The 19,907-nt window shown below is 49.1% G+C and overlaps 1 protein-coding gene and 1 long non-coding RNA gene across 2 annotated transcripts in view; one reads left to right on the forward strand and one right to left on the reverse strand.

The window, feature by feature from the left end:
- Positions 1 to 19,907, forward strand: part of LOC133277167 (uncharacterized) — a 119,095-nt gene that overhangs the window by 31,508 nt on the left and 67,680 nt on the right. The gene's annotated exons all lie outside the window — the stretch shown is intronic.
- Positions 544 to 4,354, reverse strand: LOC133277165 (serine/threonine-protein kinase pim-1-like). Its single transcript, XM_061468794.1, is given in 7 exon segments — positions 544 to 641; positions 643 to 736; positions 978 to 1,154; positions 1,362 to 1,728; positions 2,008 to 2,058; positions 2,143 to 2,226; positions 4,316 to 4,354. Coding segments are annotated over 7 exon segments (873 nt in total). The 3' UTR covers positions 544 to 580.

Here is a 19,907-nt window from a genome sequence, read left to right on the forward strand (position 1 = left end):
TGTTGGTGTCACCGCAGTGGTTGTGGCTGGTGTTGGAGTAGCTGCAGTGCTCGTGGCTTGTGTTGGAGTAGCCGCATTGTCTGTTGCTTTGATGTCAGATCTTGTCTCTCCTCACTGCAGAGCATGAGAGACTGAATCAGCCTTGCTCAGGGTAAGTGCTAATCAGAAACCACTATACAATCGGTGTGTTACCAGCGTTATCCTCAGACTAAAGCCCAACCTCACCACTGCCCCAGCTACAAGGAGGAGATATAACTCTTATGAGGTGTCCCTCTGACACCTATTGCTCTCCAAAGAACCCAGAAACCAATCCCCACAAGCCCCCCAATAACTGCAAAAGTCCCCCCAAAACACCCAACCTCAACAAACTCCCCAAATCCCCAAACACCCAAAACCCCCCGCTCTCCGCAAAACCCACAAAGTCCCCCCAAAAAACAACCCCCAAAACCTCAAAGTCTCCAAAAAATCCCCACAGGCCCCCAAAATCCATCCCAACCTCCCAAGAGCCCAAATCCCCACCAAAATACCCAACCTGCCAAAACCCCCAAACCCCACACTCCCCCCAAGAGGCACCCCCAGCTTACTTGCCCAGCTGCTGGCTCAGGCTGTGAGGGTGGAGGGCGGCTGTCTCCTGGGGCAGTGGATGTTTGCAGCCAAGGGTGGTTGAACACATCGTCCAGGGATGGCCTGTCGCGAGCTCTCATGGACAAGCACCACCTGATGAGGTGCTGGCATTCTGGGGAGAATCCCGGAACTGCCGCTCAGTTGCGGGAGGCTCCTGCCTACCTTGTGCCACCGTCCGCAGCGCCCAGGCCTGGGTGCGCTCAGAGCTGCACCCAGACCTCCTGCTCCATGACTCGGTTTGGAGGAGAGCAGGATGGCAGGACATGGGCCACCTCCTCCAGCTGACCAAGGGCGATCAGCTGCCACCCCCTAAACCCCGACCTTCCCCTGCTGCTGCGAAGCCAGGTACCTACCGACAGAGATCCGGCGCTGGAAGAAGAGCTGCCCGCTGACGATGTCCTCGCAGCACCGGAAGGGGAGGACCCCGCACACCATCTCATACAGCAGCACGCCCAGGGACCAGATCGCCGCCGGACGGCCGTGGTAGCAGCGCCAGCGGAACCACTCCGGTGGGTAGTACAAAGGTGTTCCTACAACAGGATACGGGCGCACCTCATTAGGCAGATGCCGCCTGCTCCTGGATTCTCGCCCGCGGATCCCCAGGGATGCAGGGGCCGCACCGGTGGCCCCACGGACGTGGGGACGCACACTCGGTGTGACCCGCCACCTCGTCATCAGCACGTGACTCTTGTTCACAAACTGCCCGGTACAGGAAGCACCCTGGGCTGTGGGCTCACCGCTAAATGTGGTGTAGACCGTGTCCCTGAGGAGGGTGCTGCAACCAAAGTCAATAAGCTTGACCTCTCTGGTGGCCAAGTTGATGATGATGTTCTTGGGCTTGATATCCCTGTGCAGGACACCGCAGCTGTGGCAGTGCCGCACAGCCACCAGCACCTGGAGGAAAATGCCCCGCGCCAGATCCTCGGGCAGGAACCTCCGCTTTTTGATGAAGTCGGAGAGGTCCTGCGATGGCTCCGGACGCTCCAGAACCAGCACAAAGGAGTGGGGCAGCTCAAACCAACTGAGGAGCTGGATGATGGCACTGCAGCCGGAGCGCACCTTCCTCAACATGTCTATCTCCATGGGAATGCGAGTGCCGCTGGGCTGCAGGGGGACCGCGGCACCGTCAGCAGGGCCGATGCTGGCCCGGGGCTCCTGGGCCTCCCTGCCTGGGATGCTCTGATGCCCTCCTGCCCGGCCCCACTGCTCCCAGGTGCCCCCCGCAATCCCCAGGGATGCTCTGGTGCACCCCTACCCGGCCCGTGTCCCCTGCTGACTCCACACCCACTCCCCTCACGCCGTCCCACTTTCCCCCCCGCCGGCCCCACCGGCTCACCCCCACCCGCTCTGCCCCGCACTGTCCCGGTGGCCCCGCGCACTCACCCGCTCGCCCCACGAGGAGATGCGCTCCCGAGCCACTCGTTTGATCGCCACCTGCGAGCCAAGGGCAGCGCTGGGCTGAGCTGAGCTGAGCCGAGCCCCGCCGCCTCCCCGGCCCGCCGCCGGCCCCGCCCTTACCGGGCTGTTGTCACACAGGCGGAGCCCCGAGTACACGGACGCGAAGCCGCCTCTCCCCAGCAGCGGTCCCACGCGGTAAAGCCGCTCGAAGCTCTCCTTGTCGTGCCCCGTGCGACAGACGCGGCCGCTGTCGCTGCGCGCGGGGTCCCCGCCGCCGGTCCGCGCTCCGCCGCCGGTCCGCGCTCCGCCGGGCACCTGTGGGTGGTGGCGGCCCCCGGCCGGCCCCAGGCGGGGCCGGGCCTGGGGGCGGGCCGGGGAGCGCCAGGGGGCGGCGCTGCCTCGCCAGACCCAGACCCAGGGGCGGCTCGCCCAGCGCAGCCACTGCCAGAAGCGGGAGAGGGGAGCGGTGCCGCGAGCCCCTGCGGGGGGACGCTGGGGGGACGGGGGAGGCACCATCGCGGGGAGCGGCGGAGGGCGGGCTCCGGACCGCCGAGAGCTGCCGCCGCCGCCGCCTCACCTGGTGCTGCTGCCGCTGCTCCTGCAGAAGCCGCTGCCGCTCAGAAGCCGCTGCCGAAGTCGCTGCCGCTCAAAAGCCGCTCAGAAGCCGCTCAAAAGCCGCTGCTGCCGCCGCCGCCGCAGCCTCGCTGTCAACGGCTCTGTCCACGCGCGCCCCGGGCGCCCGCTGCCACCGGGCGGAGCGGCCGGCGGGGGGGGTCTCGCGGCCGCGGGAGCCCGGGGAACGGCGGAGCGGGCCCTGCCCAGCCCCGCGGCCGGGCTCGTGCGCCCCCCGCCCGGCAGCAGCATCCCCGCGGCCGAGCCTTTGGAAACCGAACCTGAGCCTCGGGACCCTGCGAACGAGGCTTTAGAACTGAAACCGGAGGCTTTGGGAAGTCACAAGGAGGCTGCGATTTACTGCTTATTTTATCCCCTCTTTCCTTTCCACAGAGGTGGATTGAGAGGAGATTGTGATAAACACATAAATGTATTGGCTTTCTCAAATCATAGGCGTGCTCACGTGCAGGATATAACTGTACGAGTTTACAGTAACAGAAATAAAACACGCTAAAGATACAAGACCAGACAGCAAGTTAAAAAGGTTCAGATCTCTTGATCTAAATGGAGTCACATAGCAAAAGAATTTGTAAAGGTAAGAGAAGGTGGGGGGTGAAGCTTGGTATAAGGAAAGCTAGTGCCTGGAAAACATAGGGTTAAAGTACTGTTTAGCTTAATTTAGGCTGTAGAAAGAGAACAATGTTTATGTTGTAAGTCGGTGGGATGTAGTGGCCCCACTTAAACATGAGTTAATTGTTTCAGGCTGGTCTTCTAAAGGAGCTTTAAAGAGCGATGTTTGTGTTGTAAGTCTGTGGTGAGGTAACAGGCTTTAGTGGCCCCACTAAACATGAATGAGTTATTTCACACCATCCTTATCAGTTAGTTTCAGACAGAGCCTCCCAAGGCTCTGCTAGCTTGGGATACTCCTTGTCTGCCCATCCTGCAACAAATTTTGCAGGAAGGTCACACTGTTTTAAATCCTTGCTAGTTATCAGAATAATTACAGATATAGCTGGCTGTGTGGTTGCTGGGGGGCCCAACTGTGCCAGAGGTGAAAAGTACACCGTGAGGAAGACTGCTTACTGCATCTTGAAGAGCCCTGCTCACAAGAGGAAGACTGTTTACTTCATCCTCAAGCCCCCTGCTCACAATCACCACAGAGCAGTGCGCAGGCGCCAAGAGGAGGAGACTTGTGATAATAAATTCTGGAAGCTAGTTATAATATCCCCCGCCTCTATGCGGGAATTATGAATATGCATGTAACTAATGTAATACTGAAAGTATATAAACCTGTACCAAATGCTAATCCCTTGCGCCTCTGGCTGCGGTCACGCTGTTGCTTTTGCTTTCTTGCCTTTGTCCCTCACTAAACCCTCGTTACCTCGTTTAGAGGAGTGAGTTCGTATTTCACAAGCTCTCAGGAAGCTCTTCCCTGTGAGGGTGCTGAGGCGCTGGCGCAGGGTGCCCAGAGGAGCCGTGGCTGCCCCATCCCTGGCAGCGTTGGAGGCCGGGTTGGACACAGGGGCTCGGAGCAAGCTGCTCCTTCCATGTGGAAGGTGTCCCTGCCCGTGGCAGGGCTTGGAGCTGGAGGAGCTTTAAGGTCCCTTCACCCCAGCCCATCCGGTGCCTCTGGGATCCCATGGGGGGCGGCTCCTCCATGAGGAAAGGCCCCGCCCCTCACGGGGGGCCCGCTGCCCCCCGCCCACTGCCCCGTGCGCATGTGCCGGAGGCCGGACTACAGGTCCCAGCGTGCCCCGCGCGGGGGAGCCGTGCGCTGATTGGCTGCGGCGGAGGCGGGCCCAGGGCGTGAGGCGGAGCTGCAGCCGGCAATGGCGGCGGCAGAGCGGGAGGAGGTGAGGGTGAGCGGGCGCGGCGCGGGTCTGGGGGGCGCTGCAGAGCCCGGGGAGCGGGGCTGGGGGTCTGCGGCCCCCCGAGGCTCTGGGCAGTGGGGCCGGGCGCTGCGGGGGAATGCGGGGGGCGGGTGCGAGCGCTGGGCAGTGGGGCTGCGAGATGGCTGGGAGTGTGGGGTGCTGCGAAGCCGGGGCATGGGGGGCTGGGAGCTGTGGGGGTCCCGCACTTTTCCGGTCCTGGGGATGGAGTGGGGCTGTTGTGGGGGGCCCTGGGGGCTGTTTCCCCCCGGGGGGGAGGTGCTGCTGGGGCAGCCGATCCCCGGCACCCGGGGGGGGAGAGGGGGGGGGCAGAGGTGTCGTTGACTCTGAGGCGGGTTTTGGCTCCTGGAGCGGGATGGGGAGCAGGAAGGGAAGGATGAAAAACCCGAGGGTGGAGATAAGAACAGTTTAATAACCGAAGCACAATGTACTAGTGCTGGTAATAGTGATAATAATGATAAGGGACATAACAAGAAGAGAAAAAAAAGCCACCCCAATAAACACAAGTGATGCCCAATACAATTGCTCAGCACCAGCTGAGTGATACCCAGCCCGACCCGAGCAGTGATCCTTCCCTTCCAGATAGCTCCCCCCCGGTTTATGTACAACTAAAATGTCAGTGTGTTGTCAGCACTGCTCTCGGAATAAAGCCAAAAGGCAGCAGAGCACCAGGTGCTAGAAAGCAAACGAGCACTGTCCCAGCCACAACCAGGACAGTATCCACCCCTTAGTCCATACCATTTATGTCAAGCCAGGCCTCACACTTCCCACTGTCATGACTTGGGGCTCCATCTGCCATAGCAGTGTCTCCAGGCAGGAAAGATGGATGGTGTGGGGTGTTGGGTTGTTGGATGCTGAAGTCAGTTCCGATTCCGTCACTGCGACACTTGTCCGGTTTGATCAAAGTCCATTCTTCATTAATGGTGATCAAGGGAGTCAGGTTCAGATCCTCAGACCCACAGCGGTGGGGACAGGGGCCACGAGGTGTCCTGCGCAGTGATGGGTGTTCAGCCGCCATGGAAGCGATCACGGAATTCAGTATTACACAGCATCATAAAGTTCAATTCACTGGCTCTTTTCACCCCAAATCAGATCTCCTTCAGGTACACGCCGGACTTCCCCACCCTCCCGCAATACCCACCAAAAGCCCCCAGCTCTTTGAGCAAAAGCAATCCCAGAAGCGGGTTTTCTTTTGCCTGAATCGGCAATAACCCAGACTGGTTGCCCCAGCACATCCTTTATGTGCACCCCAGGAACTTCATCCCCCTCTATGGTATGTAAAATCTGTAATTGGGCTGGGTCAGCCCTGTTGGCAGATCCTCTGGTGTTGAGCAAGCAGGTGGCCTTTGCTAAGTGTATCCCAGTGTTTGAAAGTCCCACCACCCATTGCTCTCAGTGTGGTTTTCAGCAGCCCATTGTACCATTTCCATTTCAAGTCTCAGTGTGTTGAGAAGGGCCAGAACCTTTATTTGCCCTGCTGCTGATTTACTGTGGTCATCGAGCTGAAGGCTTTAGATGTGGGAGCAGTTGATCTAGGGCTTGTTCATGTCATTTTATGCCATCTAAAAACTAAACGGAGTTTCTCTCATTAAAGCTCTACAAATGCCCTTTCAATCCTAGCGCTTTTAATGTATGAGATAGCTGTGGATGGCCCGGTACACAGGCTACGTGTACAACACCCTGCAGTACAAAATATGTATGACCTTCCTGGTCCCTGCGTGCGGCTGAAAATGAGTGTGGTGTCACAGGAGGTTATTTGAGGATGAACTGGAAATGTTCCAGGCCTTGTTTCTGGGGAAGTCTCTCGTTCCCAGGTTGTTCTGGTGCTCTGTGGACAGGCTCCTGGCCATGTGTTGTCTGTGCAGGTGTTCCGGAGGCTCCGTGCTTCGTCACGGAGTCGCGTCCTGCACTGAGGTGACTCTTAGTTACTGCCGTAGCTCAAGCACAGGCCCTCGCCAACGGCTGCAGTCGCTGTGAGTGCTGGTTTTTGTAAACACGTTTTTTTTTGCAGGGGACTGTCTCTTCTGTGAAACGTTTGCATGGGATTTCTGTAGTTAAAAAAATACACAACTGCTTTGTTTCCCCCCTCTGCTTGCCTGTGGTGAGTAGGAAGGAGAAGGAGAATGTCTGGCAGAGACGGGTAAAGAAGAGACAGGGGAAGAAACGAGCCCAGAGAAGCAGTGTGGAAGATGCCAGTGAAGAGCAGGGAGAAGAGAAGCAGCAGCCTCCAGCAGGTCAGGCGAGAAAGTGCTCCTCCCAGAGCAGCGTCCCAGAAAAAGGAAGGCGGCGAGAAGTTGGAGTCTCAGGTGGGCCTCCTGCTGAGGGAATGGGTCTTGGGTTTAGGTGTCTGAGAAGTTGAAGGGTGAGAAGCAGTCTCTAGGTTCAGGCAGGCCTCGGTCAGACACAGCAGTGAAGCAGCTATTTATTTAACGTTTGTGCACAAACGGGTGTCCTGGCAAGCAGGCACACACAGCAAAGGCAGAACTTTGATTTGTATTTCCTTTCCCATCCTCAAGTTCCCTCCCTTGTTACCCCATTGGTTGGGGACTCCAAGGTTTACAGCCTCTCCGACGTGTATAATCTACGTGCTAACTGTCCCGCCTCTGGTTACACCTCCCCTTACTCAGTTTCGTACACCCCTTCCTCTTACTTCTTTCTTTCTCTCCTTTTAGGGTTTGATTTCATAACTCTCTGGCAGGCACATGGTACCCCAACTTACTGCTTAACTACAGCAGCGGTTTGCACTGGCTTAGCTTCATAGGTTGTACAAAGATAGCGTTCCTTTGCAGCACAGAGCGTGTCTGTTTCCCAAAGGTGCCGTTGTCTTTAAGCACAGAGTGTGCCTGTTTAAGTCACGGTATTGCAAACCCTATGTTTCGTTCCCTGAGTAACTTAGCCCCCGCCCCAATATTGCAAAGTCTTAGTATTACAAAACCTTAATATTGCAAAGCCTCATCCCGAATATGCAAACCCAACAGTGTTTCTCTCTCATGCGTGATTTTTCCCTGTAGGGAGCCTGCCATTTTCTTTTCACAGAATCATAGAATGGTTTGGGTTGGAAAGTACCTTAAGATCACCCACTTCCAATTCCCCTGCCACAGGCTGGGAAACCACATGCTAGACCGTGTCATCCAAGACTCCGTCCAGCCTGGCCTTAAGCACTGCCAGGGATGGAGCATCCACAGCCTCTCTGGGCAACCTGTTCCAGGGCCTCCCTACCCTCACAGTAAATGCAGTTGTTTTCATCATTCAGAGAATCTTTTTGGTAAAGGATCAGCGCAGCTTACAGATGGCATCACTGATGGCACAGCTTCTAAGTACCCAAGTTTGGATCATTAATTCTTTTCTCCACCTTGGAGCAAGAGTAGTCCTAAAGCATTGCTGCCTGGTTCTTAGTTGTTCTCAACATGCACCAAGTAACAGAAAAGACCCGAAGGAGAAGCGCTTGGGGTTTTATTTCTGGTGTTTAGGCAGTGGCAGTAGAGAGGAGACTGAGAGGTCTGGGAGCAGGCAGCTGTAAGCACACCTTCCTGGGATACCTGCCGAGCGGCTTGCTTTGCTTATCTCTGTTTCCCAGTGGTTTTAAATCCTGAATTGTGAGAGTTAAGTGAATCCGTTGATCTCAACAGAGCACTTCTGCATGGAAATAGCAGCTCAGGAGGGAAAGATGCGTCTTAGTCATGGTGCTTAAGAACTAGACGTACATTTGTTTGATTTTAAAATTCATACCCTTCAAAATGCACTCGCAAATGCATTGTGTCCCTTTCCAAATGCTGCAGTAAGCATTACTGAAGGCAATTCCATAGAACAGGGCAGTTTGGCAGGTGGCCTTTTTTCTTGCTTTCTGATTGCACTGACTTTCCTTACCCTTCTCTACCCTCAGTGTGTCTTCTTTTCTTATAGCTTGGGTCTCACAGTACCCAGGCAGGTTTGTGACCTACATTGATATTCAGGCTTCCTACAGATACAAACCCGATCAGTGGAATTACTTGAAGCAGTTCTGCAGACCTGGTTTTAAGAGTCCTCACAAGGTCTGTGTGTATCAGGAGGAGATGGAATCCATTTTGTTTCTTCAAGCAATGTGTAATAAGCATGGTTTTACTGAGCTACAGCAAAGCTTTGAATTATTCTGATTTCACCGTATAAGGAGTTGTCCCATACATACGCTTTGACAGTGATTTGGTCAGGGATGAAGGTCTTGCATGCACATCACATCCCTAACTCTTTCAGTGATTACTGTTTCCTTAAAGAGTATCTGCAGCTACCCATGTGGTTGCAGTACTGTGAGAAGTATCCTTTAGTACTTAAGTACCCCGCAGCAGTGGAGCAGTGTCTCAAACCAGTTCTTAAGGCTCCTGTTATGTAGAGCTCCTCAGTAATTTAGCTAGGCAGAGAAGTCTGTCTTTCCTGGAACTGATTTTGGACTCAAGTGTACTGTGTGATTTCTCCCATCTCTAAACCGCCTTGCACTAAAGCTGTGTTAGTTGTGTTAAATTCTTACTCTTCTTTAAGAGAAAAGTAAGGGGGAGGCAAGGAGCGATTGCCCAGTCATTGCTGCTTTACCTGCCGATCCAAAGTGAAGAGGTCTTTTCTTTTTTTTCACTAGAAAAGTAAAGAATAGTCTTTTCCCAAATCCCATTGAGAGGCTGGATTCTCACATCATGAATGTGTCTTGCAGCTCCAGCAGTCAAGTTTGGGGAGGAGGCTACAGAGTCCAGTTTGGGGCATTTTCTCAGAGTGGGTGGGAAACAAAACCCACGTAGTTAATTCTGCTATGTATTCAGCATTCCCGGTTTTCCCCTTTTCAGTGTGTTGCTCAAGCTCTACGTGATGAAGATTGTCCTTTGATGATCATTCCAAGCAGGCCTTGTGAGTGGTTCTATTCCTTACATACATCTTAGCAGACTGTAAGCGTTCACATGAAATCACAACTCCAGTCTGAAAAGTGTTCTGTGGCAAGACGACAAGGAGCTGGCTCTTACCTGGCAGTGGCCTCCATTCAGTTTTAAACAGTTTGAAAGTATGAAGCTTTATCATAATTTTTTTCTAGAGAGCCATCCATGGACACTTGGAGTGTGATTGGGTCAAGCTGAGCTCTTTCTTGCTCTTGAATCATTCCTGATAAGAAGTGGTTTACGGTGCAAACTCTTCCTTCCAGAACATGTGAGCACCCAACCGAACCCAAGCCAACCTGTTGGCAAGAAGGAAATGCCACGACTGTAGGAAAGCTCATCTGGGCAGCTGTTGAAGTTCAGGTGGTGCTTGAGCCCAGTTAACTGGGCAGCTTGCTTTTCAGTGCTGCACATAGTGCTGCCTATGGAGGGAGGCAGAGGAATTAAGGGGACAAAAAGCTGGTTTTGTCACTGTGGTCAGCAGGTGCTTTTGAGTAGACAGGCAGAGGTCTCAGAGCTCAAGAGTGTCTGTCACTGACCTAGAAGCTCATGCAAATAAGGAAGTGCTGTTATTTTTTTCCATGCTTTAAAATAGAGATTGTGTAAAGCAGGCCCAGGCTGTCAAAAAGAGAAAATAATGGATGAAGCGATAAAGAATTAAAAATCTGTATGAAAAATGATGTACTGACCCAAAAGACAGAAAATCATTTGCAAAGAAGTTCTTACCTTCTTTTTGCCTACAGCCAGAGGGGAAGATCACAGAAGGATATTTAATTGTTAATTAACACAGGTTAGTTAATTGTTTCCTGAGAATAAGTGGGGGAGTAGATATTGCAGACTGAATATTAAGCCCAGGCATCAGTGCTTATTGGAACCTGATAAGGAAAGTGCAGAACCAGTAGATAAAGGTGATGTACAGCCGTGTAGGAGGACTGACCTACTCTTCCCTTTGGAATGAAAACAAGGATTTGGTGCAGCAAAGAGCAGGGCAACATAAATGAGTGTGTGAACGTCTGTCCTTGTCTCTTTCTTTTATAAACTCCTCTCTCTGTCTTACCCATAGTTTCTGTCTTTTTTTCCATTGCTTCCTTTTTCCATTGCTTTCCATTTCTGCTTTCTTTTGGTATTTTGGAAAGTTCTGAAGAGACGCTTCCTGGACTTCTCCATGAAGAGTGGTGTGCTAGCTGTGGCAAATCAGACTACCTTCAAAGATGGAAGAGGGAAAACAAGAAACGTAACTGACCTCAGTAGAGCTGCAAAGTAGGTTTTACCCTTCTTAAGTGCTTGTGTGTTGGATTCTGAGGCTGTGAAATAATTTAGGAATTGAAAAACCAAGATCAGAATCTGTTGTATCAAATGGCTGAGGGTACCCAGACGAGACTTCCTGGTAGATGGTTTCTGTGCCTGAGCACTTGCAAAGTTCCAGTAGGGAAAACAAGCACTGTGGTATGCAGAAATGAGCAAGGAGCCAAAAGCTTTAGTGTTCCTCAGAATGACTGTCAGTTTTGAAAGCATTCCACTTGGTTTTCCTAGCCAAAATTAATAGCAAGGAAAGTTAAAGGAGGTTCAAATTGAAGTCTTCATGCAGCAGGACTCAGGCCAGCCAGTGATGGCCTCAGCTCTTCCTTCCTACAGCAGCCTTCCTAGTGCTGTGGAATGTCCTAGTACTTTTGCATCTCACCTCATCAGCATGCTCCTGTTTTTAGCACACGTCTGAAGGTCAAAAGGCAACGTCCTGGGCTCTGATGCCAGACAGCACCTCCCTTGCAGATGGACAGCAAGCATCTCCAATGCTGGGTAGCAACCAGCTACTCTCCATCCACAGCCTGTCCGGAGCACAGGGGTACCTTTTCTTACCTCTGGATCTGAAGCTGCCGCATTCTAGCACCTTCCCAGCAGTGCTAGCACCCGCAGCTTAGGAAGTTTCCTTCTTCTGGCATCTACAACTACATTGTTTGTTCTTTGACAAGATGATTCTTCATTTCTTCTTAGGAAACGCTAATACGGGCAAGCACTTTGCAGGATAGGAAAACAACTCCAAGAAGTCCTCCTTTTGCTTCACTGAGCTGTTTTCTGCTTCTCTGCTATTAGCAGTCTTGTCTTTTGTCAGCAGCATCAGTAATATCCTGGATGCAAGATCAATTGGAGTAAAAATTTTGAAGACTATGCTATTTCTTGGTACTGGATTTTAATGTAAGATTCTAATGGGTAATTTTATGTTTTTCCAAACTCACTATGGAATGTGTAGGGAATTGAAGAATTGATCACGTACGTGTTTGGTACCAAACCTACTTTTAAGCTTTGCCATAATGTTGTTATGGTTCTGTATGTGAGGTAAGGATAGCACAGCATACATGCATACAGTATGGTCTGGAGTAGCTTTTGAATATCCTACCAGGCAGAAACTCAAGAGGTGCTGCTGTCTTCTGTTGCAGGACCCATCTGCATGGTAATTCCAAACCTAAAAATTCTTGATTACGAGACTTTCAGACCAATTGCAGTTGCTAAATGTCGTGAATATCTATATAAAACACATCCCAATTTCCAAATTGATACTAGCAACATGTAGTTAAATTCATTGTAATACACAAATCCAGTGCAGCAGGCAAAGCAACTTAAAGAACAAAAACTACTGAACAGAGTTAGCTTTATCTTGCCATTCTTACTCAATAATGAGCAATTAGTAAAAATGCAGCACCAAAACAAAAGAAGTAGCTATTTTGCTGCAGCAGATCTGTGAGTATATATGCCTAAATGGCCGTCCTCTCTAGATCTGTTATTGAAATCAGACTTATGGTGAAGATTCTCTCAAAGGAGATGCTGCTCAACAGATGGGCTGGAGAGAGACTTGAGCATTTTCTGAACAGACTTTCTCCATACTGAAGCCAGTTTCCCCATTTCAAATAGGATACTTTTATAAGGGATTGTTGTTACTTTTAAAGTAGTTGGGTAGAATTTTCCTCACACTTTTCACCAAATGACAGCATGCATCCAGTGATTTCTGGGCAAACATATTAAAGTGCCAGAGTTTGGGTGATGAGAGTGAAGGCCTGATGGTGGAAGGAGGTGGGATTAAAAATCTAATATGGAATTGCTCTGTTCTTTTTATCCTACTCCCAAAGAACTGCTGCTTTCAAGGCTCAGTTTAAGGGAAGCACTCTATTAATGACAGTTGTTACCATGTATTCATTCAGTTTTGGTGTTACTAGAGCAAATCTGAAGCTAACCGTAGATAAAGGTATCTTACTGCCTTGAAGAAGAGAGTCAGGAACTCCAAAATGACAGTGCTTTTTGTGAGGAATACATTCTGAATTTCAAACAAGCCATTCAGAAAGGGAACACGCATCATGCTGGGAAGCCTCTAAGGGGCTAGGACTTAAGACCAGTTTACAAAGGTTTAACTAAATAAACTGATGTTCTTTTTCTTGTCCCTCTGCCCGTCTGGCTTAGTTTGCCCAAAACATCCGGTTTTGATTGTCTGTGGTCAGGCTGACCCGTTTGTTATCTTTAGTCACTGGCTAAATAAACTGGGAACATTCAGAAGAGAAGTTCCTGACCACAGGGAAGAAAAGGGTTTCATTTCTTTTGAGTCTGTTCTAACACAAAATTCTGATGTAACACCTCAGAGTTGTAGAGAAATGAAATGTTCTGTGAAGCGTCTGAGCTGGATCTTTGTTGGATGGAACCGTTGTTCCCACTGCTTTATTTGCATTGCTTTAGAAGAAACCCGCTGAGTAAAGGCCTTTTGCAGTCATTCTTTCCTTTCTGACTTTTTTTCTGGGAGTGAAATGAAAGCAAATGTTTCCTTAGCACAGACTTGATAAAGACACTGGAGATGTCCATCCTAGGGGTCCCACTGCTGGCTCTGAACAGGTTCTTTTTATGCATCACTATGCCCTGATCATTTTCTTCTCCGATGGGTAGAAAGGATCAGTGGTTTTCCTCCTAAAATGAATTCTTTTTTTTCTAGGAAAGCTCCTCAAATGTTACTTTCCTAATCTTGTTTCTGTGCAAGCAGGGATTTTAAATGGAGGACATAAACCAGTAACCTCCCCACACCCAGGTATGTCTCCCATTTAAGTTTGTGTGCTGTAGACTAGGCCATGGCCTGGAAAAGGCAGTGAGTTGGTCAGCCAGTGTAAATGACCAAACCAGACGTGTGCTGGTCCCATTCAGACGCCCTGAGAACTCGGTGTACGCAGACAATTCTGGCTGTGTCCAGATCATCATATATAATCTGTTTCTAACAGCAGAGAGCCATGAGGAAATATTTCATAAGGAAGATTTTGAAATACATTTTTGCAAACCGTTCTCCTACACGAGACGAAGGGACCCTCATTTGGAGTAAGAGGCGTGCAAGAAAGATGCTCATACTTGTTCTGCCTGGGTTTCTGTTTCTTGTCTTTCTAGTGGGCTGTTCGTTGCAATGATTGTGAGTCTGCTCTTCCTTGTGTTATTGAGGTTCACAGCTGGGATTCTCTTCTGGATTTTCATCTTTGGCGTGACTGGAATTACAGGTTATGGTAGGTGTAATCCTCCAGGCTCTGAGGCTGTTTTTCCTTATTGCTTAATTTTGGGCAAGGAAAGCAATTGATTACATCAGTTAAATGCTGTAGTTGGGAGAGCTAGTGCCTAGGTTTAGACTCAATTAAATGAGAAGGGCCTAAATGGCAGCGAAATTCAGTAAGAATCCAGCTGTGCTGATACTTAGCCCCAGATGTAGTAACCTGAACTATTTACCCCCAGTGTACTTAGTCCGCTTTCACTTGTACTGATCTTTCTTATCTGTAGATGTGATGTTATAGCTGGCTAGTCTCGCAGTAACGCGTGTTTAGTTTTGCTTCCCTGACGTGCTGAGGACAAAACGCTTCACTTGTCAAAGATTTAAATAACCCCAACCTTGTCTTTGCACTCTTCGAAAACGCTCATTTGATATTGATTGATTTTTAACAGGCATCCGGCATTGTCGCTGGGAGTACGACCATCTTAAAGGAGTACCTGGATCTGAGCTCACTGTTTCTGGTACTGGATTCCAGACAGACTTCAGAGTGCACCTGCAGCTGAGGCAAAAATGGTTAGCATTTAATAAGTGCCCTTTAAACTTGGTATCCGTTAAGGGATGTTCAGAAGATTCAGTCGCTGTCTTGCTACAGTTTCTGCCTTGTTAAATCTCCTCCTCTACATATGTTGCTGGTAGAAGTAATCAGAATTCACTTTCTTTGTATAGTACAAAAATCTACCTTTTCTGCAAAGCGACTAGCGTATGTGTAAGGGGCCAGAATGCAGTCGCACTAGTGATGAGAGTGAAAAAGGCTTGTGTTCCTAGCATTCTGCTTCCCTTGTGTTCAGTCTTCGCAGTGAGGAAGCAGAAGGCAAGAACTAAGTCCCGATGAAGATGAGGAGGGGCATTTTTGTCTCTCAGTCTGTTTATGCCCCCTCCTGGAGGGCCCCAGAAATGAGACGAATAACTCTGTGCATCTTTTGTAGACCTGTTTACATACAGGTCACTGCATTTTCTTGGAGGCTGTCCTGAGGCTGTGTAATGAGCCATCACAAATGTCATCGCTTCTGGTTTTCAGAAGTGCTTCACTGCTTTCTCTTACAAGGGCAGTGTATTTAAAACAATCCTACTGGAACAAAATTACTGTGCTGCTGTTACTACTATATTAGCTGGCCCGCAGGCCCGCAGGCCCGCAGGCACTAACTGATGATGAATGGCACATAGCCTAAATCACTGCTTCTCCCTATTGGTAGCTAAATGAATAGAGCAGTAATTTACTCCTTTAGTCTGCTTTCTGTGCTTTGTGTCTTCAAGTAACTGTGTTGGATCATTGAGCTCAGGAGCATCTTTGCATATTGTTGAGGCAGAGCTTTTTAGCATGCTGGCCCTAGAGAATATTAGGATTTTGTTCCATCTTTCCGTGTAACTCCCCTGCCTGATTCTTAGGAGCCACTGTACAGTTTATCCAGAGGTCAGTGTCATTTTCAGATGAGTGAATTGAGGTACTACTAATGGGGACAAGCTACCTTTGTTCTGAAGAAAGTCTGTGGCTCTGAGCACCCCAGGGGTCACTTGCCACGTGCAGTTCTGATGGCTAGGGGTACTGCTCTCAGTACTGGGGATCGCAACTGAACATCATCTCTGAGTATCTGGGTCTGGATTCTGAGGCTGTGTCAAAGCTGTGGGACCTGAAGCCAATTCCCCTGTCCCTGTGCAAACCTCCAGACGCCACGGCTGAGGGATACCTTCCCTTTGTCTTCCTCTCCCTCCATAGAACTCTTGGTTTCAGCTGGAGGAGACAGGGCCTGCTTTGTGTAACCATCCACCACCGCTGGGCTGGTTTAATTGTTGTCTAACCCTCTGAGGCACCCAGAATTAAGGGATGTGTCTCAGGGTGAGAGGAGGTGTGCTTCAGGCGTTTAAGACTCTGCCTTCTCGAGGTGGAGTCCAGAGAATTCTTTTGCTTCCTATTGCAGCAGTAGGATTTGAAGTGACACAAATAGAAATCAGAGAGAAGCCAACTCTTTAATCAAGATCTGGGTTATGAATCAAACAGTGCTCACAACTAAGAGAGGAAATGTTTCAGGACATGGTGCTCTCAGCTCTCTAACCTTAGAGCAAGCTTGTGTGATTCCAGCATCACAGCTGGAAGGTGAAAATCATTTGACCAAAACTGGACAAAAAAAAACCCAAAGCCCCTTTGTTTTCAGAAGTGCTTCACAAAGACTCTGTTTTTTTTGACAGGAATGAGGGGAAAGGAGCTCACGCCAAGCTAACGCTCAGACAAGCCTGTTGATTTAAGTACACGTAAATGTTAGAGGAGTATGTATCAGAAAACTGCACTCTTCAGGAAAAGTTGACTCTTCATCTCCAGTTTGTATTTCCTACGAGGCTGTGACAGCTGTGTATCCTTCTGTCTGTGTACCTCTCTGGAGGAGCAGTCTTCTGGTCTACAAGACCGGATCAGTCTCTGCTTTCACCTTAGCCAAACCAGCGTTAAAAGGGCTATTTGGTCACTTGGCACTTGCTGCACCGGTGCACTCTTCCTCACTGGGCATTTGCGTGTGATGTACCAACTGGATAGTGAATTCAGTGTCATTAGAATGAACTGGACTAAAACCCATGCCAAGGTAGAGGATCATACAAGGTCTTTTATACTACATAAGGTTGGCTTCAAGGGGTGAAAAAGGAACCTCAGCGAAGAGTGACTATGACAATTGTTGTTGTTTTCCATTATTTTGTGAAAATATTCTTTCGTGCTATTTTTTTCATCTCCATTTGCATCTCCATCTCTACGTGCATACAGCTCCTCTGCTTGGATTTGGCTGTGAGCGTGTAACGGATGGGAACCTCACTGAGAGTTGATTTCTTCTCATGACTGAGAGACAACACAGTGTGATTTTATCACAGTGCGTTTCACAGAGTGCATATGTGTATGTTCATGGTGACTGTTTGTCAGAAAGAGGCAGGAAACCACGAGGGTGCAGCTGTCCTATGAGCTTCCTGCTTGGGCACGCTGGGGCGCCTGGCCAATGCTCTCGGTGCGGCCAACACTGAGATGATGAGGAACTGCACGGCCCCATGAGTAAACAGTGGCAGAGCTGGCATAAAGCCCCTTGTGTTTCTAAAGGTATAAAAGCAGGAGCCTCTTGTAGCTAAATCTGAGACCTCACCTATGGGTGGATGTGCCTTGTAGGAACTTTCCCAATTACCTGAGACTGCCAGCATCAGCTGCAACAGGGCTTCCCAGCTGAAGTGTGGGCCTGGAGGATGGTTGGATTCTGACTGCTGATGTGTTTCTTCAATCTCTGTTCTCTCTATGCAGTATTGATCTGGTGCGTTGCCAGTTGTCCTCTGTACTTTACTTATATTTTTATACACAATTTGTATTATTTTACTTATTTACTATACAGGGATATCTGCCCAGTATTGCCTTAGTGTGCTTGTTTCATCCACTGCATGAAAAATAGCTAGTGTGTGATCATTTTGTTGAGTACCCTGCCTGTCAGCAGAACACTTGTGTACCCAGCAACCTCCCTGCCTCTCTTACAGACACCAGGTCCTGCTGCTTTCCCCAGGGTGGAACTGGACGTCTACGGAAAAGGACCTACCATGTACAGGATGGAACCAAAAGCAGCCTTGGAGGAGACAAAGCAGGGAAGCCAGGGCCAGCAGACTGCCGCCCAGGCAAGGTAAGGCAGCCTGCCCACCTCTCCTCCTCTGCTTCGCAACTACCAGCCTTTGAGCATCCCCACTTTCTTCTGGGGCTTCTGAGAACGCACGACCACCTTAGTGGAGTGACCAGCAACAGGACAGCAGGCCTGCTCCCCTGCCTTGGCCCAAAGCTGAGCAGAGGGAGGCCAAGCAACATATCTTTGCCTCTCCACTAGCTCAGCTGTTAATTAATCTCAGCTCTAAACATCATGCAGGCATGGGCTTAACTTTATTGAAGTTTGCACATAGACCTGCAACAAAATAAAGTGATTGAAATTGAGCGAAGTTTCCATCAAGTGACAACAAAACATAAAATGAAGCAGTGTGAGGAGGGGCATCTGTAGCAAAGATGGATTTTATTGTTTAAGTGAAAATTGGATGTTATGGACCGGTGGTGCCCTGTGGCAACTTCTCACAGCTGCAGCTAAATAACAGCTGACACAAAGGGCTGTGAGCAGCTGTAGCCTGTTAGGAGCAAGTGGAAGTGAAGCCAGAGTTCGTGTATGTAAGGAATGGAAGGAGAGCAGAGACAACTCCTAATTCAAGGGTATTGCCAAAGGTTAATGTTGCTAATTCAGGCTGTGGCTGATGGCAAAGGCCTTGGAAGCAGTCCTGGCTCAGCTGGAGGAGTTCACCATCTGATTGCTCACATGCATGTTATGTTTGGGTCACTCTTTGAGACACTTTGGGTCTCTTGTAAAGCCAGCTTGTTTCAGATGTCAAAGGGAGAAATAGAAATTTTTGAGGACTTGAAAGGTGAACAGTGGAAGGGAACTCAAATTATCTACCTGTGAAAAGGATGAAAAGTTAAATATTAAGTATCCAAGAGATCTGAGGTTTTTTTCTTTCTCCACCTGTGTTTCTCTGGGCAAATAATGTGCTCTCCAACATAGAGCTTTCAAAGAAGTGTGTTGGTTAACCAGTGCATGGAACCAGCTGTGGAGTGTGGCAGACATGCAGATATGACTAGCATAAGCAACTGTGATTGCTCAGAGACCTTACTGTTTTTGTTGAGTCATTCTTCTGGGTACTGTGGACCCAGGTGTAGCAGGCACGCTTTATCAGAAATGAGTTGATATGAATCCACCCTACCAGTAGTTCAGTTTTATGAGAAATGAAGGTCACTGAACATTGGCTGGTCAAGGGAATATTAGCTTCGAACTTGTCCAGACCTTGAGAAAACCTCATAAGTAGTGATCACATTCTTGGCTGGTTCATATTTGCATGACTGTACTGGACTCCCCAGCTGCAGGTCTGTCCATAAATTACCCCCTGAGCTTTCCTTGATAATGAAATCAACACTTTAAATGTGGACTTTTTAACCATGCCATATTGATGTTGTCAGATCTAACTGATATTCGTACACAAAGTGGCTAGGACTTATCCTCTATTAATGGAAGTTTTTCCAAAATGTTTTGCTGGGTTTCTAGTGTAAGGAAAGCAATAGAAAACAATGTTGGCATATATTGCCCCTACTTTGCAGCACGTTGAACCCCAAGGCAACACTTACATGTCAACAGCAATAGAAATTACTACTAGAAAAACAGCACTAAGAGCCAAGTACTGGTGTAGGAAACCCTCTTGATTCCAGAAACTGCAGATGTTTTCTCAAAGTTTTTAAGGTTTTCAGCAAATAATATATCAGGTACCACAAACTGAGGAATGATAGTAAGGTAAATGTGAATTACTGGATCAGAGAACCTGCAGTGTCTTGCAGGGCATGGAGAACTTTAATTTTGCATCCAAAAGGGATAGGAAGTTTTATATTTATTTTTCTTGAACTTTGATACAAATTGTTATTGTTCCAGAGCTTTTTTCCGGATCATATGGTACCTTTTCCAAGTGAGCCCCATGCAGCTGTAAGCCACTCTGGGATATTACAGGTGTGTAATCTTTGAATGAAGATGAGCCAGCATAGCTTAGAATTGCCCATTGCCTGTTTTTTTGTGAGCATAATTCTTTGCCACTGTTGGATCTGTTCCTAGGTTATGAATATCTCAAAATATGGTTACTACTTTTTTTCCTTATGAGCTATGAAGTGGTGTGTCCCTGCCAGACAGTTACTGTATGACCACACATTCTTTCGGAATCACGGAGTGTCAAAACAGAAGATGAAGTAAAAATGGTTAATGCCTTTCTTGGGTATTTCAGGCGAAAGACCCTGTTTCCTTAAAAATGTGGAGTGCTGCAGTACTTGGCACATACTTAACAGCAGGCATTGGTGGGATAATGAGGAAATGGTAATGTGATACAACCGGCTGTAAAAAAAGGCTTAAA

The sequence above is a fragment of the Pezoporus flaviventris genome, unplaced genomic scaffold (genome assembly GCF_033815535.1).
Source record: "Pezoporus flaviventris isolate CSIRO_AGI_PZ_B2104156 unplaced genomic scaffold, CSIRO_AGI_Pfla_v1 ptg000051l, whole genome shotgun sequence".
In the NCBI taxonomy this organism is placed as follows: Eukaryota; Metazoa; Chordata; class Aves; order Psittaciformes; family Psittacidae; genus Pezoporus; species Pezoporus flaviventris.